Source organism: Crocuta crocuta, unplaced genomic scaffold, assembly GCF_008692635.1.
Source record: "Crocuta crocuta isolate KB4526 unplaced genomic scaffold, BGI_CrCroc_1.0 scaffold337, whole genome shotgun sequence".
NCBI classification, from domain to species: domain Eukaryota; kingdom Metazoa; phylum Chordata; class Mammalia; order Carnivora; family Hyaenidae; genus Crocuta; species Crocuta crocuta.
In genome coordinates, this window is record NW_027528873.1 from 2,775,865 (window position 1) to 2,793,086 (window position 17,222).

General features: G+C 39.6%; 1 protein-coding gene across 1 annotated transcript in view; it reads left to right on the plus strand.

Annotated features, from left to right (window-relative positions):
- The first annotated feature begins 4,584 nt into the window (after positions 1-4,584).
- Positions 4,585-17,222, plus strand: part of CLSTN2 (calsyntenin 2) — a 395,679-nt gene continuing 383,041 nt past the window's right edge. The window contains exons 1-2 of the mRNA XM_077756665.1: positions 4,585-4,738; positions 6,782-6,904. Of these exons, the coding sequence (XP_077612791.1) occupies positions 4,585-4,738; positions 6,782-6,904 (277 nt within the window). The remainder of the gene's footprint in view (positions 4,739-6,781; positions 6,905-17,222) is intronic.

Genomic DNA, 17,222 nt, shown 5'->3' on the forward strand with positions numbered 1-17,222 from the left:
TGCTGAAACAGCATGGGAAAGAGTCAAGGCAGAGGCAAGAAGCAGTCCTAAGAGGGCATGATATGACAGAGTTCAATCTCAGGAAGAGTTGTGTTGCAAACAGGGATGTTATCTTGTGAAGAACTGATAAAAAGTCAGTTCCTCTGACTTTACATCCAAAGGGAGTAGAGTGTGAGCTGACTGGCCTCAGTCTATTGGAACAAAAAGACAGAACTGTTGTCAGGGGAGGGAACAGATTGCATAAAGAACAAGAGCCAAGTCATACATTAATACCTATTGCTTCTTTCTGGAAAGGAGATGGTTCTCTGAATGCAGCATTTGGAATGGCCTCTGGAAGAATCTGTGCATGCCAATAAGCCCTGAGTGATGTAGATACCATCTCTCAGTCCAGACTCTTGGCTGGACTTGCCCCTCAAACTTTGTTCTCAGATAAATCTAACAATTTACATTTTCCCTGTGGTGCACCAGGTGCTTTTACCATTGGTCTTTGCCCCTGCAGGTTCCTCTGCCTGGGACCCCCACATCCTTTACCCCTGCTTAGTTCCTACTACTTATGACTTTGATTCTACTGTCTTCAAGAATTAATTCTGGATTACCATGCCTGGATTAGTGCTTCTCCTCTCTTTTTCATAGGTCTCTGCTTTTCCTTTGCTTATCTTTCTCTTACCATACTGATTATCATAGGTCCTTCTCCAGTCTGAGGGTCCCTCAATGATGAGAACTTTGTTCTTACCACATATTTATGACCACATTACAAATTATATGTATAACATACATATAATAAAATTCAACCTTTTAAGATGTGCAGATTGCTAAATTTTGCCTAAGGCACACAGAAATATAACCACCACAACAATCAAGATACAGAACAGTACCACCATCTAAAACTTGCCTGGTGTCCCCTTTACAAGCAAACCCTACCCCATCCCCAGACCCTGGCAACTGCTGATCCATAATCTGTCCTTCTACTTTGGCATTTTCTAGAAGGTCATATGAATGGCATCAAATAGCATGTAGTCTTTTGTGTCTGACTTCTTTCGCTTCATTTCACCAGAGAAGTGCTTTGGATATTCAACCATTTTGTTGTATGGATCAGTAGTTGATTTCTTTTTACTGCTGAGTAGATGTCTGTTATATAGATACACTGCAGTTTGTTTATCCATTCACTAGATGATGGCCATTTTATTTTCCAGTTTGGTACTGTTCTGAATAAAGATTCTATGAATATTTACATACAAGTCTTTTTGGATAATTTATGTTTTCTTTCTCCTGGGTAGATTCTAGGAATGGAATTGCTGAGTCATTTTATCAGAAATTGCTAAACTATTCTCCAAAGTAACTATTATTTTACATTTATACCAGCAGTGTATGAGAGTCTCAATAGCTTCACATCTTTATCAGAACTTGGTATTGTCAGTCTTATTTTAACCATTCAAGTGGTAGTACGGTGACATTGTGGCTTTACCTTACATATCTTTGCTAACTACTAATGTTGAGCATCATTTCATGTTCTTATCTCCTCAGGTGACAGGTCTGTTCAAATTTTTGCCCTTTTTTTGTTTACAGTTTATTTTTATCATTATTGAGTTACAAGACTTCTTTGTGTTTTTGGATACAAGTCCTTTGTGAGATATGTCTCACAAATATTACCTCCCAGTCTGTGGCTTCATAAAAATTATTTTCTGAAGAGTAAAGAATAGAAATGGATAATTTTTGTGAAGTTTGATGTATCGATTATATCTTTTATTCAGTGCTCTTTTTGTCCATTATAATAAATCTTTTCCTAGCCCAAGGATACTGAGCTTTTCTTTTATGCTCTTTCTTAAAAGTTTCATAATTTTAAGTCCTACATTTAGGACCATGATCCATTTAGAAATAATTATTGTGTATCATGTGTAGTAGAATTGAAATAATTCTTCTTCTTCTTCTTCTTCTTCTTCTTCTTCTTCTTCTTCTTCTTCTTCCTTCCCCTCCTCCTCCTCTTTCTGCTTCTTTTTTTCTTTTTACTTTGGATATCCATTTTTTTTTCCAGAAGCATGAATGAAAGACCATTCTTCATTGAATTTTTCTTAGAAACAAAATTTGTCAGAAATTAATTGACTATATGTGTTTCCATTTCTGCACTCCTAATTCTTTCTGTTGATCTGTATGTCTGTCTTAAGTTAATACTATACTACTTGATTAGAGAAGCTTTATAATAAGTTTTAAAATCAAGTAGTATGAGTCCTCCAACTTTGCCCTTCATTTTCAAAGTTGTTTTGGCTATATCAGTTATTTAAATTTTATATACATTTTAGAATTAGCTTATTCATTAAAAATTAATTTTAGAATTAGCTTATCCTATTATTTTGTTTTGGGTTGTGTTGATCAATTAGGGAAAATTTTATGTTTAATTATATTGAGTCTACTGAACCATGAACATTGTCTGTCTTCATTAGGACTGCTATAAGTGTTTTTTAAATTCTTTAAGCAATATTTTGGAGTCTTCTGTCTACAGATCCTACATGTATTTTGTGAAAATTATTCCTAAGTATTTGTTGGTTGTTATATATTAGTATTTTTATTTAAATTTTCATTAATTTACTGCTAGCACATAAAAATGTAATTGATTTTTATACATTGACTTATTATACAGTGGTTTTCCTAAACTAATTTATTAGTTCTAGTAGCATTTTAATGGTTTCCATAGAATTTGCTTCACTGAGGATCATGTTCTCTGCAAATAAAGACAATTTTATTTCTTAATTTCCAATTTTATTTTTTTTCCTTGCTTTTTTGAATGAGTTAGACACTCCAGTACAATGTGAATAGTATAGTACAAGGTAAGAGTGAACATCCTTGTTTATTCTTTCTGCTCTTGGGAGGAGAGCATTTACTCTTTAACCATTAAGGATGATGTTAGCCATGGGTTTCTACAAAAGTTCTTTATCAGATTAAGGAAGTTCCTTTCTATTCCTCATTCATTGATTGTTCTGATTATAAATGGATGCTGAATTTTGTCAAATATTTCTTTCATGGACTTCTTCCGCAGTTTACCCCCCCCCCCATGCTTAAGTTGTTTTTGCATATTTTAGGTATCCCATAAATATTTGTTGAATGAATGGAGCTGGGCTAAATACCTCTGTGAATGTAAGGCCACACTTTAGCCACTCAGAAGCATGAGATGTGCTTAGAGGAACTTAATATTTGAATGCTTATTCATGTCAGAGGTACTAGATTTGCCTAAATGATCTCATGCAATTTTTACAACATTCCTATGAAGTAATTTTGCAAAGGAGGGATGAGTAATAGATAGCATGATTAAAAAGCTGTAATATGGTTGGGTGGGGAAAAGGTTCTGTGTTTCATAATTCAATAGAATGAAAAAAGGTAATTATGTTTATAAAACAAAGAATATACAAAGGAGGATGGTTTCAAATATGATGCCAGTTAAAATAGAGTGTGATTTGGTTATCTAATGGTGTGAAGGGATCAAGAGTCCAGTCGGTCTGGGGTACAAAGAATGTCATTTGTAGAATGACAGTTGAACTGTTAAGAAGGAAAAGCAATCCTGGCATAATTCTTGGCTCAGCCATGAACAAAAGCCTCATAGTCAAAATAATGTAAATCTAAGTTATTGGTGTGCAGCCCTGAGGATTTTATCTATAGACAAAGTAAAGAAGATTTAATTTAGCTTATACATCAAAATGCAAATATTTGTTAACCTTAAGAAAGAAACAGTCAAGAAAGATTTGAAGGAAGCTAGAAGGTGGGAGACAAATGTGGAAATTGTAGGGATGTCAACACTCTTATTTTCCAAAAAGGGAACATTTAACCTCCTCTAAACCAGTTGCTCACCTGCAAAATGAGGTATAAAATCTTATCTAATGGGGCTGTGGTGAGGATTAATGAATGTATGTAAAATGTGTAATATGTGATAGGTACACAACTAACTGTAGTAGTGAGAAGAGAAAAGAATGTCAGGCCTATGGATAGAAGGAAATAAACCCAGTCCCACTCATGATAGAAAAACCTCAAGTCTAAGGTCTATAAATCACCTCCCTTCTGACACTGTCACTGCTCAGAGAGCAGTTGTCAGTCTGACTAATGAAAGGTCATGGGCTGTGTGAGGTGAGGGTGAGAAGTCTGAGTAAGCAAAGGTCAGGGGCTGTGCGTCCAGCTCAGGGCATCTGAATGACATGACAACCCTGTGAGCTGGGTCATTTTCCCCATTTTACAGTTCAGGGAGTTGACAGTCTGAGTGGCCAACTGACATACCCAGAAGTGGCCATGAAGTGGCTAAGCCAGCTCTGAAACCCAGCCACTGTGACTCTAGACTCCATTGTCTGCCATTGAGTCAAGTGGCACAGTGAATCTGAAATACTGGATGAGCTTATGGCGTATCCTCTATACACGTTTCAAATGAATAGGCCCCTAGGTTTAATTAAAAGGGAAAAAAGATTAATTGTTTCTCCCAACAGCTGCAAATTATTTACATTGCATTTGTGTTGATGGCTAATAAAAGAGCGAAGACGTGCGGGGACAACCCAGGGTAGCTGTTAATTCTTCCAGGGTCTGTAATGAAGAACCGGTTTGAATGCCAGCATGTATGCACAGAGGAGCCTGCTGTCCCATTCGGACCTGCAGCGGGCAGAGCCGCTCTCTGCCTTGGGCATGATCGATTCCGCAGAAATGGCTCTCAGGAGCCAAGACCTGAGAAGAACAGGCATATGTCCCTATTGCACTAAACTGCCTCTTGGTTAGTTCATGACTGTTGTGAAATGGGTAAGAAGGAGCAAAATGGCGGCCAGGTTGAGTCTACCAGCAATCCTGGAGCAATTCTTAGCTGACCTTTTGAAGCATGATGGTGTAGAAAAGGGACAGGAGCCACTGCAACAGAGCTGTTTTCAATTTTATAAGTTCTTGCTTTGTGGTACCTACTGAAAATTATACACTATGATATGTATGTATTTTTTAATATGTGTTATATATTATAATGTGCATGAGAGTGTATTTATAATATGAATATGTGTATGTGCACATATACGTGCCTTTTGGATCTCACCATGTATAAGAGATTTTTTGGTCTTCCCATTTACTAGTTTTCAAGCCTGTGGCCATACTGGGAAAGTCACACCTTGTGAAAGAAGTTCATCATCTTCATAATGATCACACCTACCTCTTAGGTCCTATGGGGAGTTTTACATATGTGATAACATCATTCAAACTGTGAAGCAGGGTGTGAGGATTGGCATCAGGACAACTTTCATTATTCTAGGGCTCCCTCTACCCTGTTATTTTGTTTCTTAAGCACCTACTCTGCCCTCAGGCTTGTGGGAGTGTATGTAGGGGAATAAAGGACAAACCAAGGAGATCACAGTTGAGGAATCAGGTTAATATTTTGGGAAATTATTCTTAATGCCAGTGTAGAGGATGAATTGGAGTGGGATTGGACTTCTTACTGGAAGACCAGTCAGAAGGCCACTACAGCCATCCAGAGAGGGGATGGAAGGCCAGAACAAAAAAAGGAGATGGAATTGACAGACCTGGAGTATTCTTACAGGAATATTACACCAACCATAGTACAATGGTTGTACTTGAATAGTTTACTTTAAAGTTGTACTTTAAATACAACGTATTTAAATTCTCTACCTTTTATGTGTGCCTGTTGACCATATTTATCTTGTATTCTTTTGCTAAGCCTGCCTTAACAAAGCACTACTAACTGTATGGCTTAAAACAACAGAAATTTACTGTCTTACAGTTCTGGAGGCCAGAAATCCGAAATCAAGTTGCTGTCAGGACCTTGCTTGCTCTGGAGGTGCAAGGGAAAAAGTCTGTCCCAGGTGTCTCTCCTGGCTTCTGGTAGCTCCTTGGCTGGTGGCAACAGAACACATGGCAGTCGCATGTATGCATGCCATTCTCTGTGTCCAAATCTCCCCTTTTTATAAGGGCATCATTAATTTTGGATTGAGGCCTGACAAAATAACATTTTAACTTGATTAAAGACCCTTTCTCCACATAAGGTCACATTCCAAGGTACTGGAGGTTAGGACTCCAACCTTTTTTTTTTTTCCAGGACCATAGTTCAACCAGTAACATGTATTTGATATGTATTTTAAGTGTGTTAATTTTCCATTAGATAATATATTATTTAACTGGTCAAATTACTGAAGAACAACTTAAATTGCTTATAGGTAATTTAGACCATTAAGTTAGACACAGTTTTTAAATGATAAGAAAGTATTAAAATGTCTATTGTACCTTTACACATATGTTGGTACATATACAGATATGTATGTATAAAATGCAGTAACAATTTGTGATGATGGACCAGATTAGGTTGAGATCAGAAATTCCAGCATGATTCCAGCCATGATCTGCTAGTTCATTGATTGATAAAGGACATTAACCCTGAAATATCTATTAATAGATAGCATTTGAGAATTAAAGCTGCCAGTCAGTTTTTAAACAGTAGCTATCTACACTGGGCATTCAGGAATAATAATAGTGGGATTTGGGTAAAGTGAAAGATCATGGTCTTGGAGCCCAAAAATGTGTTTGAGTCTCAGTGCCACCCTAACTTTCTGTGTGCTTCATGTGAACTGTTGAAGTTCTCTATGAACCTCACTTCTCTGAAGGTCCCTTAGGTGCAAAATGGGACAGACATGCTCTTTGTCTCTCATGTGGTTGTTGGATGAGAGCTTATGATGACAAATGTGCAGTATTAATATTATGGATTAGCTATTCAAGTGGTGATCTTAAAAGTTAATCTTTGTTTTGTGTTTCCATTGTGTTCTAGTCAACAAGCACAAGCCATGGATCGAGACCTCATATCATGGAGTCATAACTGAGAACAATGACACAGTGATTTTGGACCCACCACTTGTAGCCCTGGATAAAGATGCGCCAGTTCCTTTTGCAGGTGAGATGATGGCTTATTATGGTTGCACTTAGCCTTCTTTGAGACATGTCAGGAAGCCTCCACAGAGCTTGGCCTCAGGCTGTCTGTAGTTCTTGTCACCTCCTGTGCTTCTCATCATGATCAGCCTGTGATTTCAAAGCTCTGTGCCTCTTTTGACTTCAGGTTTGGTTCTCATTTCTGATTTACGGTTTTTTCATTGCTATTTCCTCCAGTGCAAGACCCTTATTTCTTCTTCTGAGTGATGGTATATTGCTGAAGTGACCTCTGGAGTTGGAAAAGCTGGGCCAATAAGGTCCATAGGGGAATTTTCCCTCTAGGAAGATGACCTCTAGACAGATTAAGTGTGTGACCCACTGTCCCCACTGTCCATATATCATGGACAGGTGAAGACTTAAAGCTTGGTAGATTGGCAAACGGAAAATGGAAAGAAAAAAAGGACTAGGAAATATTTGCTAAGGATAGGAGAGGGGTGTGTCCTTGAGCTTCACAGTGGGTGTGGCTTTTGGTAGAAGAATCAAAAGACAGTGCCATTTTGCCCTCTGCAGCTTGTGGCTGGAGAGTCTTCTCATTATCATCAAGATAATAACTTTCTTCTCTAACCTCTTGTAAGGACCAGGTCTCTGGACTGGTGTGTGAAGAATATGGCTATATATCATGTTTCCAACAATTCTGGCAAAGAGAAAGGGGTAGCTGATGGTAGGGGGAGGAGGGAATGGACAAAGAATTTCTGAAGATGCCTGCATCATTTGTAATATTGTTAACATTTTATAACTGTCAGGAGAAAGACGGGAAATTTAATGAAGGTTTTCAAGATTTCTAGAAGATTGCTTTATGATAGATGGGTGCCAGGCTGAGGTTTTCACCACGATGAAGTCTATTTTTTCTGACAGTTTGTCTGCTACATTATGAGCTACTTGGGCAGGAAAAATTGGCTCTTTCACACTTCTAAGAGATAAGCTCTGTGAAGACCCTTTTTCATTCCAGAACATTGTGGAGCAAGGGGGTGGGTTCAGTAGGGAAATTCAGCATTATATAAAGATAAACCCGTAAGCATTCTTGTGGAGCATAGGGAAGATACCCTTGACTTTCAGAAGAAGGCTTTATCTTTATTTCATGTTAGACTGATAACTGCCAAGGGCTCCTAACTGTGACTTCCATAGTGTTTAGAGTTAGGATATTTCCATACATCTTCCAACCGTCCTCAAAGGTCCCATCTCAACCAAATTCCATTTGGAAGTGTGAATCCCTTGCTGTCTTTTCCACAAAAGAGGCGTTATCTTTCCCAGACCTTCTTTGCCAACCTGAGACTATTCCAATATATCTCCTTCTTGGACATAACTAGGTGATATTGAGGTTAATCAGCAATTCTTGGGACACTTGGTGGCTCAGTCGGTTAAGCATCCAACCTCATCTCAGGTCATGATCTCACAGTTTGTGGGTTCGAGCCCAGTATCGGGCTCTGTGCTGACAACTCAGAGCCTGGAGCCTGTTTCAGATTCTGTATCTCCCACTCTCTCTGACCCTCCCCTGCTCACGCTGTCTCTCTGTCTCTCAGAAATAAATAAAAAATTAAATTTAAAAAAATCAGCAATTCTTAACCTCCTAGAAATGAGATTTTAAAATAAACACTAGCAAAAATGTTTGGGTTATGAAAATGTTTGATTTGGCATGCACTGTGTGCTTATCAAAATAGAGACAATATTTAAAAATTGGGAGATTTAGTGTAAGAAGTCAGGATTCTGATTTATCTTGATGAATCAGATAGGAAATGCAAAGCTGAGTCATGGCTTCCCTCTCTAGGCTGAGCACGTGCTCCTGGCGTCCTTCAGCCATTTCTCTGCAGCCTGTGTGCATAGGTCCTTCCACCAAGCAGGTCCTCTCATTCACCTTTCCTTTCAAGTGTGTGACTCTTTAAAACATAACAGAAAAAGCCAATGACATATTAAGCAGGAAGTAAATGTGTGCTATTAAGTTACTTTAGTGTAGTGAGTCTACCATTTTAAAAGATGAGGGATGTGTCCGATTCTTCATTATGTCTACCTTCAATGAAGCCCTGCTCCCATCTAATAGTGAACTAGGAAACCGAAGTTGTTGAATTAACTGTTCTACCATAAATTTATAAGCTCTTTAATGTACAGATGAAAAGGGGGCAGGGTGGAGACAATTTAAGCAAATCTGATATTTGGAAGTTTGGGTTTATAAAAGATTACTTCTCTTCCTTGGTTTATGGGACTGCAGGACAATTAATAATTTCACCTAAAGATACACCAAAGTGTTTTTCATAAACCATAAATCCATCAAATGCCTTTAAACTTGAATTTGTATTCTGACCATCTGATGTGCCCACTGGTTTTCAGGCACATCTTGAAACTCAGATTTCCTTCTAAGCCAAGCCCTGAGTTGTTATTCCCATCTGAAGAAAATTTCTGTGCTCCTTGACATTTGCAGCTGCATAAAAACAAATCTAGCTTAATGCATCAAAATATAATCTTCCAAGCTCTTCAGGGTAAAAAATAAAGGTGCTTTTTGGAATGGTCAAAGCTATTTTTCTCAGTGTTATTTATGATCAGCTCTAAGACAGGACACAAGCACTCGCCATCCATCCATGCTGCAGACGTTTATTTTAAAACATTTATCTTAAAAAGAAAATACTGAAGATTTATTTTAGATCCCTATCATTCTCATAAAATTGAAAAATTCATATCTGCCAGCTCCATCAGTTCTCGAAGTCAACTGCAGCTTTTAGTCCCCCTTATCAACTGTTCATGCATTGTGTGTCAGGTTTTCCACCCCTTTCCCACTGGTCTTTATTTCCAATTTAGCCTGTGAGGCATGCCATAAGCTTACTAGAAGATGGTTCTGTCCATAACATTTTTGCTTTGTCTCATTTCTTTTGTAATTCCCCCCTTGAAAAAAAATTTTTAAAAAATCTACATAAAATAGCACTCACTTAAATAAAAGTCATCATTGCATTTTGCATATAAATGCAAATTCAGGGACATAGAATAGCTTTTACTGCATATTTCCTGATTATTACAGTAAGTGTTTATTGTGGAAAATGTGAGAAATATAGTGAAACACAGAGATGTGAAAAATATGTTTTCTTACCCCCCAGAGAGAGCCTCTGTTAACATTTTAGTGTATTTCCTTCTAGTCACTTTTCTACTCTTTTTTTTCCCCCACAAATTGTGATTGCTCCTCATATTCAATACTAACAACTTATTTTTCCCACTAAACTGATGAAAATATACCATTTCATTAAATATTAATTCTGCAACTTATTAAACGGCTACATGATGTCCTTCTCAATGAATATATTGTAGCTTACCATTTTCTTTTTCTAGCTTCATTGAGTTAGAGTTGACATATAACATTGTCTAAGTTAGCAATTTTCAAGGATATAATACAATGTTATTAACTATAATCACCATGCTGTACATTAGATCCCCCAAAATTTTTCATCTTATAATTGAAATTTTCTACCCTTTGGCAACACCTCCCTATTTCCCCCACTCCCAGTGCCTGGTAACTACCATTCTACTCCCTGTTTCTGAGTTTGGTTTTCTAAAGCTGATTCCACATATAAAGGAATCTACATATAAGTGATATAATATATGTGATATAAGTGATTCCACATACAGATGCCACATATAAGTGAGATCATGCAGTATTTGTCTTCTGTGTCTGGCTAATTTCACTGACCATAATGTTCTCAGGGTCCATCTTTGTTGTAACAAATGCAGGAGTTTCTTCTCTCTCATGGCTGAATAATACTCCATTATGTATATGTGCATACATATCATATATATGCATATATATATGCCACATCTTTATCCATTCATTGGTTTATCTGCTGACAGACACTTAGGTTGTTTCCATATCTTGGCTATTGTGAATTATACTGCAATGAACGTAAGGATGCAGATATCTCTTTGAAATCCTAATTTTATTTCCTTTGGATATATACCTAGAAGTAGGAATAGAGATCCTATGGCAGTTCTATTTGTAATTTTTTGAGGAACCTTCATACTGTTTCCATAGTGGCTGTACCAGTTTACATTCACACTAACAGTACACAAAGATTCCCTTTCTCGACATCCTCACCAACCTTTAATCTCTTGTCTTTCAGATGATAGCCATTCTGATGGGTATGAGGTGATAGGCAAATAATCTGTTATAATTCTTTTTTATTATAATGTGTCTGCTTTTCTGATTCTATCATTTGGACGGATTTCCAGAATTGGAATGAACTGGTCAAACATTTTAAAATTCTGGAAACATGTTAAATTCCTTTCCAGAATAGTTGTATGAGTCTGCAGTCCTGTTCTTACCACTCCAGTCTCATTCCCTGGCCCCTTTATGGCTTGTTCTAATGATGTGATTTAGTAACAATGTGGTGGAATCACCAGTAACATTAGCCTCACCATCTTCACCTATAAAATAATATAAGCTTTCCAAGGTTGTTGTTTTGATTAAATTTAAAGAATGTCTATGATGCATGTTATAATGATTCAGGATACAATAGAAGCTTAATAAATTTGAGGGTTTTTTCCATATTCTCTTCTGTGCCCATTTCATAGCAAGATAACTGAGAGAGAGCCCAAGCATCTCAGGGCAGGCCAGCCATGGGGCTGGGACTGGAGCCCAGGACTTCTCACCATTTGCTCTGAGTTCTTTTTCCCAGTGATGTTGCCTTTTGATCCCTGCACCAAATGATTACTAGAGGTGTGAACTTCCAGTCAGTGAAAGTTGAGATCTCAGACCTCAGTCAAGTCCGTTAGACCTAGCTCGGTTCTCAACCCAGTGTCTGAGCCCAGTGGACATGACCTTCTTAAAGAATCGGATCCAGAAAAATCCTTGAGTAATAATGAAAATCCGATCCATTGCATGGCAAAAAATGATAATGAAAGCAAGCTGGGCAAACTGTGAACTTATTAATTTCTACATGAGCCCCACTGAGGCCTGTTAGGAAACTGTGGAGACTTTTAAATTTGAAGGGAATTAGATTGCCTTTCGGAGATAATAGAACTGTTCATTTGTCTACATTGGGCCAGTCTGGACTTGTCTTTTGTAAGGACAGGGCAGCAGAGAATGATCAGGCATAATTGGCTGGCTTCTCATGCTGGGTGACTCTCTGAAGGCTGCCTGGAAAATTGGCTCAGACGTGATTTGGCCTGTTTGGATCAGCTGGTTGTGGCGGAAGAGTCTCCTCTTCCTGTGGTTAACTCCTTTTGCCCTCCTTGTGATGTTCAGCATCTGCCCACCCATTTGTCCCCTTGTCTTGCCCTTTTTGTGCTTAGAGCCCCCTAGGTCCCTGATGGCAGTGGTCCTCCCTGAGGGCTTGTGCAGCCCCTGTGTCTTACAGTGGGAAGGGAACACAGAGTCTGAACAGCCACAGGCTTTGACCAGATACACATTGCTTCGTATTTACCTTCTGCCATTTACTAGCTGTTTGGTGTCAGATAAGTTACTGAACCCCTCTGAGGGCCAGTTCCCCCGTAATTAAAATGAGGGTAAACACAGTATCTACATCTGGGTTAATATGGATTAAATAAAATACTAATGCCCCCTGCCTAGAGCGCTCCCTGGAAGCCAGCAGATGTCCAGGTTGTCACAGTTCTGTTAATCCTAACAATGGTAATAATGAAAGTAATCAAATTAGGTATGATTCTTCATGTCACCAATAAGCCACAGTGTTTTATTTATTTTAGGCTGATTACAGTGATGGAATGATAGTGTGATAACGATGTTAAAGGGAGGAGAAAGGTGAGTTTGGAGTTTGCTTTAAAGGCTTAATTCAGTCACTCATCCAGCTATGTTTCCTAGACTGGTTATGTGGCAGTGGCGAGATGATCAGCTAAATAATGTAGGAAAGGTGGTTTGTGAATTGTGCAGAACTCTGTAAATCTTCAGTGGGAATACATTTCCTTACATTGTACCTATAATCTATCTGTCCTTGTGGAGTAATCTATTAGTTGCAAGATACACGTTCAGATTACTGCAAACCATATGCTCTTTTATTACAGATGTGTACACACACACACACACGCACGCACGCACATGCCAGCCACAGTACACACAAGATTATATCCAAGCCTCACACCAACCCTGTGGAACAAGAAGGTCAGCTGTCATGATTCTGTCTTGCCAATGAGGAATTGAGACTTAAAAAAATTAAGTAACTATTTAGGGCTACCTAGCTGAGGATGGCCCTATCACTCTATCCCAGATGCGCAGCGTCCAAGTCCTGCCTTCTTTCCCCTCTGCCAGTTGTCCAATGTGCGATACATACCTCACTGGCAGTCGAAGATTTACGTGGTACCCAGACATAGCATTAACGAACACTGCATACCATACCACGTTGTTCCCTTTGAAGTTCTTTTCCAGTCTCTCTGATGATGTCAAGGAGAACAGCAGTTTAGGAGGCTCAACACCTCTCCAACATTTGCTAATCCCTTTCTCTGACAAAGAAGGAATAAGCTCTTTCTCAAACCATTCCGTAGGCAATGCTGTTGAGGTAGAATTTTAATACCAATGTGTCCTATTTTATTTAAGTTCCTTTTTCTTTTTTCTTTTTTAATAATACAAGCATTTCTGGCTTTTTGGTGTTTGGGTTTGTTTTTTAAAATAGATTCGTTTGGGTGTTTTAAAACCCCAATTTAAAGAAAAATGCAACTAAATAAGTATGTAGTTCATGGCAATGGCAAAAAACAAAACAAAACAAAAACTGAGAGAAAGAGGCCTAGGACTCAGTACTGTGTGGGACGCCATGGAATGACCACCTCTGGGCTTCATTCCCTGCCCAGTGACCTCAGGATTACCCACCACCTTCAGTCTGTCCTGCCTTAGGATCTCTGAGCTTTAACGCTGGCAGCTGAGGAGCTACCTACGTCAGCCTCACAGTAGATGGCGACTGTGTTCCAGGTGGTTTGTATGGGGGTCATTGTTGTGCATCAGAGGCAGGGTGCCCCTTGGTGTCCACCCTGGTCTCTAAGCATTTACTTGGCCTCAGCCAGAAGCCAATCTGTCAGTCCTTACAAAGACCTGTGGATTCTCTGGAATCCACAATCTGGGTAACTGCCCTTGACCTAACAGAGTTGGAATCAAGAATAAACAGGACCAGGAGACACCTGAGTGGCTCAGTCACTTACGAGTCTGACTTCAGTTCAGGTCATGATCTCACAATTCTTGAGTTCCAGCCCTGCATGGGGCTGTGTGCTGATGACAGCTAGCTCAGAGCCTTGAGCCTGTTTCAGATTCTAGGTTTCCCTCTCTGTCTTTTCCCCACTCATGCTTTGTCTCTCTCTCTCTCTCTCTCTCTCAAAAATAAATAAACATTAAAAAAAAGAATAAAAAAGACCAGAAAGACATGGATCAATGTCAATTCGAGTATATGTGACAATTACTGAAAAGAATAGAGAATAAAACAAAATTAACCTATGTTCTTAAGACCTTGCTAGACCTTTTCCTGTTCATATGTAAATACATAGTTCTTATTAATTTGGATCATAGTTTACTTGGCTCAGAGTCTTTGTGTTTTCATCTTTTATAGACCTTTTCCAAGCTGACTAAAATAATATTTTAAAATGTTATTTATGAGTAGAGTACAAAATTATACATCATAGATCCCTACCATATTTATTTAACCATTCCATTATTTTTGTACATTTAGGTTGTTTACAATATTTTTCCACTTAAAAATAACACTGCCATGGGCAACTTTGTTTGAAATACCTTTCCTATACAAACATAGAAGTCGGGATTTCACGTTTATGGTTTAGTTCATAAACAGCAAAAAAACAGATGTGTTCTATTTTCAGTGACAGATTGAGATTGTGTTGTCAGATGTTTTTGCCGGTATGATCTGTGATTGCCCAATTTTCGAGCATATGGTGGGGTTCCAGATAGACAGGATAGTAGGAACCAGACTGCCTCCCACACCCGTCCACAACCTGTGGTAGAGCCTCCATCCCTGTAATGAATCCTCTCCCTCACTATAGTGACTGTCATCTAAGGGTTTCCAGTTGTAGGCAAGGTATGATTTGACAACTCATCAGAACAATACAGAAGTTGCTTTAAAGCCAGAAAAGAATTTTGCAGGTTGCAGGTGCATCAACCAGTGAATAAGCACCGGTCAAATGGATGCTCTGGGGAGGGTGGCCATGACAGCATCCATATGTAGTCCCCAGGAGCAGCAAGGCCTGTCGGACCACACCTGTGGTCCCGGTCCTGTAGGTGGCAGAGGTGTCTGCCAGGCACACTGGGAGAGAAAAAGACATGGTGTATCATTCACTTTGGAGCTAAGGTATGGAGTTAGCTCTGTTCTTGGTGCTCTTTCTCCAGTCAGTTTGGCAGCTACTAGCCTTGATAGTGATGGAGGCATATTTGGGTCTCTTTTCTTGGTTATCCCTCCATGAGCAGTGCATTCACATTGGTGTTTCCCCTTCACACTTTTTACCCCTCCCTCCTATCTGCTGATGGTCAGGAAGCTCAGGAGGCAGATTTAGCACTGGACAGGGCCTTCCATATATAATCCTTGGGCTCTCAGGGACTGGAACACAAAGTCCTAGCCTTGCTGAGTAGAGAAGTAAACATCTTTCCTGCCACAGAGGTCAGTAGCCCCTTCCTATGATGGAGCCATTCTGCTGGAAGGAGAAAAAGGAGCTTCCCAGATTCTCTGCTGCCCATGCATTTGAGGTCTTTGTCCTGGATTTTCTTTCTTGTTAATTGTCCTCTTTCTTTGCCCACCCCAGACTTTCTCTCAGCATCCCTAAAGCTGTCTGTCTGTATATCACCTGTCACTGGGCCTTGTGTTGTTGCTGTTTTCACTTCTCTCATGCTGAAGGTCGTGTGTATTTTTCCTGCATGGCCACTCAGTTTAGGATGGCCCATCTCCTCTGAAAAATTGTACGGATCACCTCTTCTCCATTATGTTCCATGCTTAATCCTGGAGTCTCAGGCGTCTCCATGGGAGCCTAGTTGCTCGGGGCTCTTCGGCAGCAGCTGAGTCCCAGGTGAGTGCCGTCACCCAACCTCCTCTAGTGCTCAGTGGTCAGAGGCAGGTGCTGAGGGGACACCCCCTCAGGATGGCAGGAGGAGGAATTAGGAGCCAAAGTACAAAGGAAGGAGCACAGAAGCAAGGGTTGGCCAGTCAAGGAAAAAGAAGAGTATGGAAGTCCCAGATAAATGCTCACAGCAGGTGTCCCTGCTCATTAGTTCAAACTAATGTTTAAGCGGAAACTAGTGATTACTTGTGCGTCATTTTGCATCAGTTAGGCTGAAAAGTAAGGGACATTCAGGGATTCAAGCCATGCTGGTTTGCCCAGGACTGAGGGCTTCCTGGGACATGGGACTTTCAATGCTAGAACTAAGAAGGTCCTGGAGTGATTTGGTTATCCCAACAGGAATGATGTAGAGTTCTAGGATAGAACACTTGAGTACTGGCACTAGGTTGCTTGAGAAAAGCCCTTGAAGGTAAGAATTTCAAGTCTTCTGTGATTCAGAGCTAATGGCAGTATTATACTAAAACAGGATGGAAAGTAGACAATGAAATCAATAATAATAGCAGGACTAGTGCCAGCCCATATGGTAGCTGTGAAAATGAGAAACAGGTGCCCTTTCTTACATATGAACACTGTTCCACACTAGAGCACGTGACTTGGCAAATGGAGAATGGGATGGATTTCAGCCCCTCCTTGTCCCCTTTGTCATACATCCTTGTACAAAAAACAACTTGCACACAAAAACACTGACAATTAACTGACATTTATCAAGCACTAACTATATACCAGGCACTGTACTAGGTAATTTACACATACTATATCATTTAATTTTTACAACAGTTCTCTGAAGTAAGCACTGCCATTGTTTCTTTTTTTACAGAAGGAGAGACTGACTAAACCAGCTTCTGTAATTTGCTCAGAACATAGTAGTGACGGTAAAATTATAATTTTAACCAGATGTCGCAGTTAAGGTATTGCTGTGCAACAATGACCCCAAAACTTAGGAGCATTAAAAAGCAGCCATTAATTCTTTCTCAAAAAAGACGGTCCTAAGTTTTGGGGTGGTTGTTGGACAGCTCTGCTAATGTGAGCCAGGCTCAGCTGGTCCTAACTGGGCTTGTCCAGGTACCTGTGGGCAGCTGGTGAGTAGGCTATAGGCTGACTTGTCTAGAGTGGCCTTGGCTGAGATGACATTGTTCTCCCCCATGTATTCTTCCAGCATGCTGGCTCAAGCATGGTGGCAGGCAAGCCTGAGTGTATAGAGCATAAAGAGCACAGAGATGTGCAAGCACTTGGGCAAGCTACTTGGAACAAGT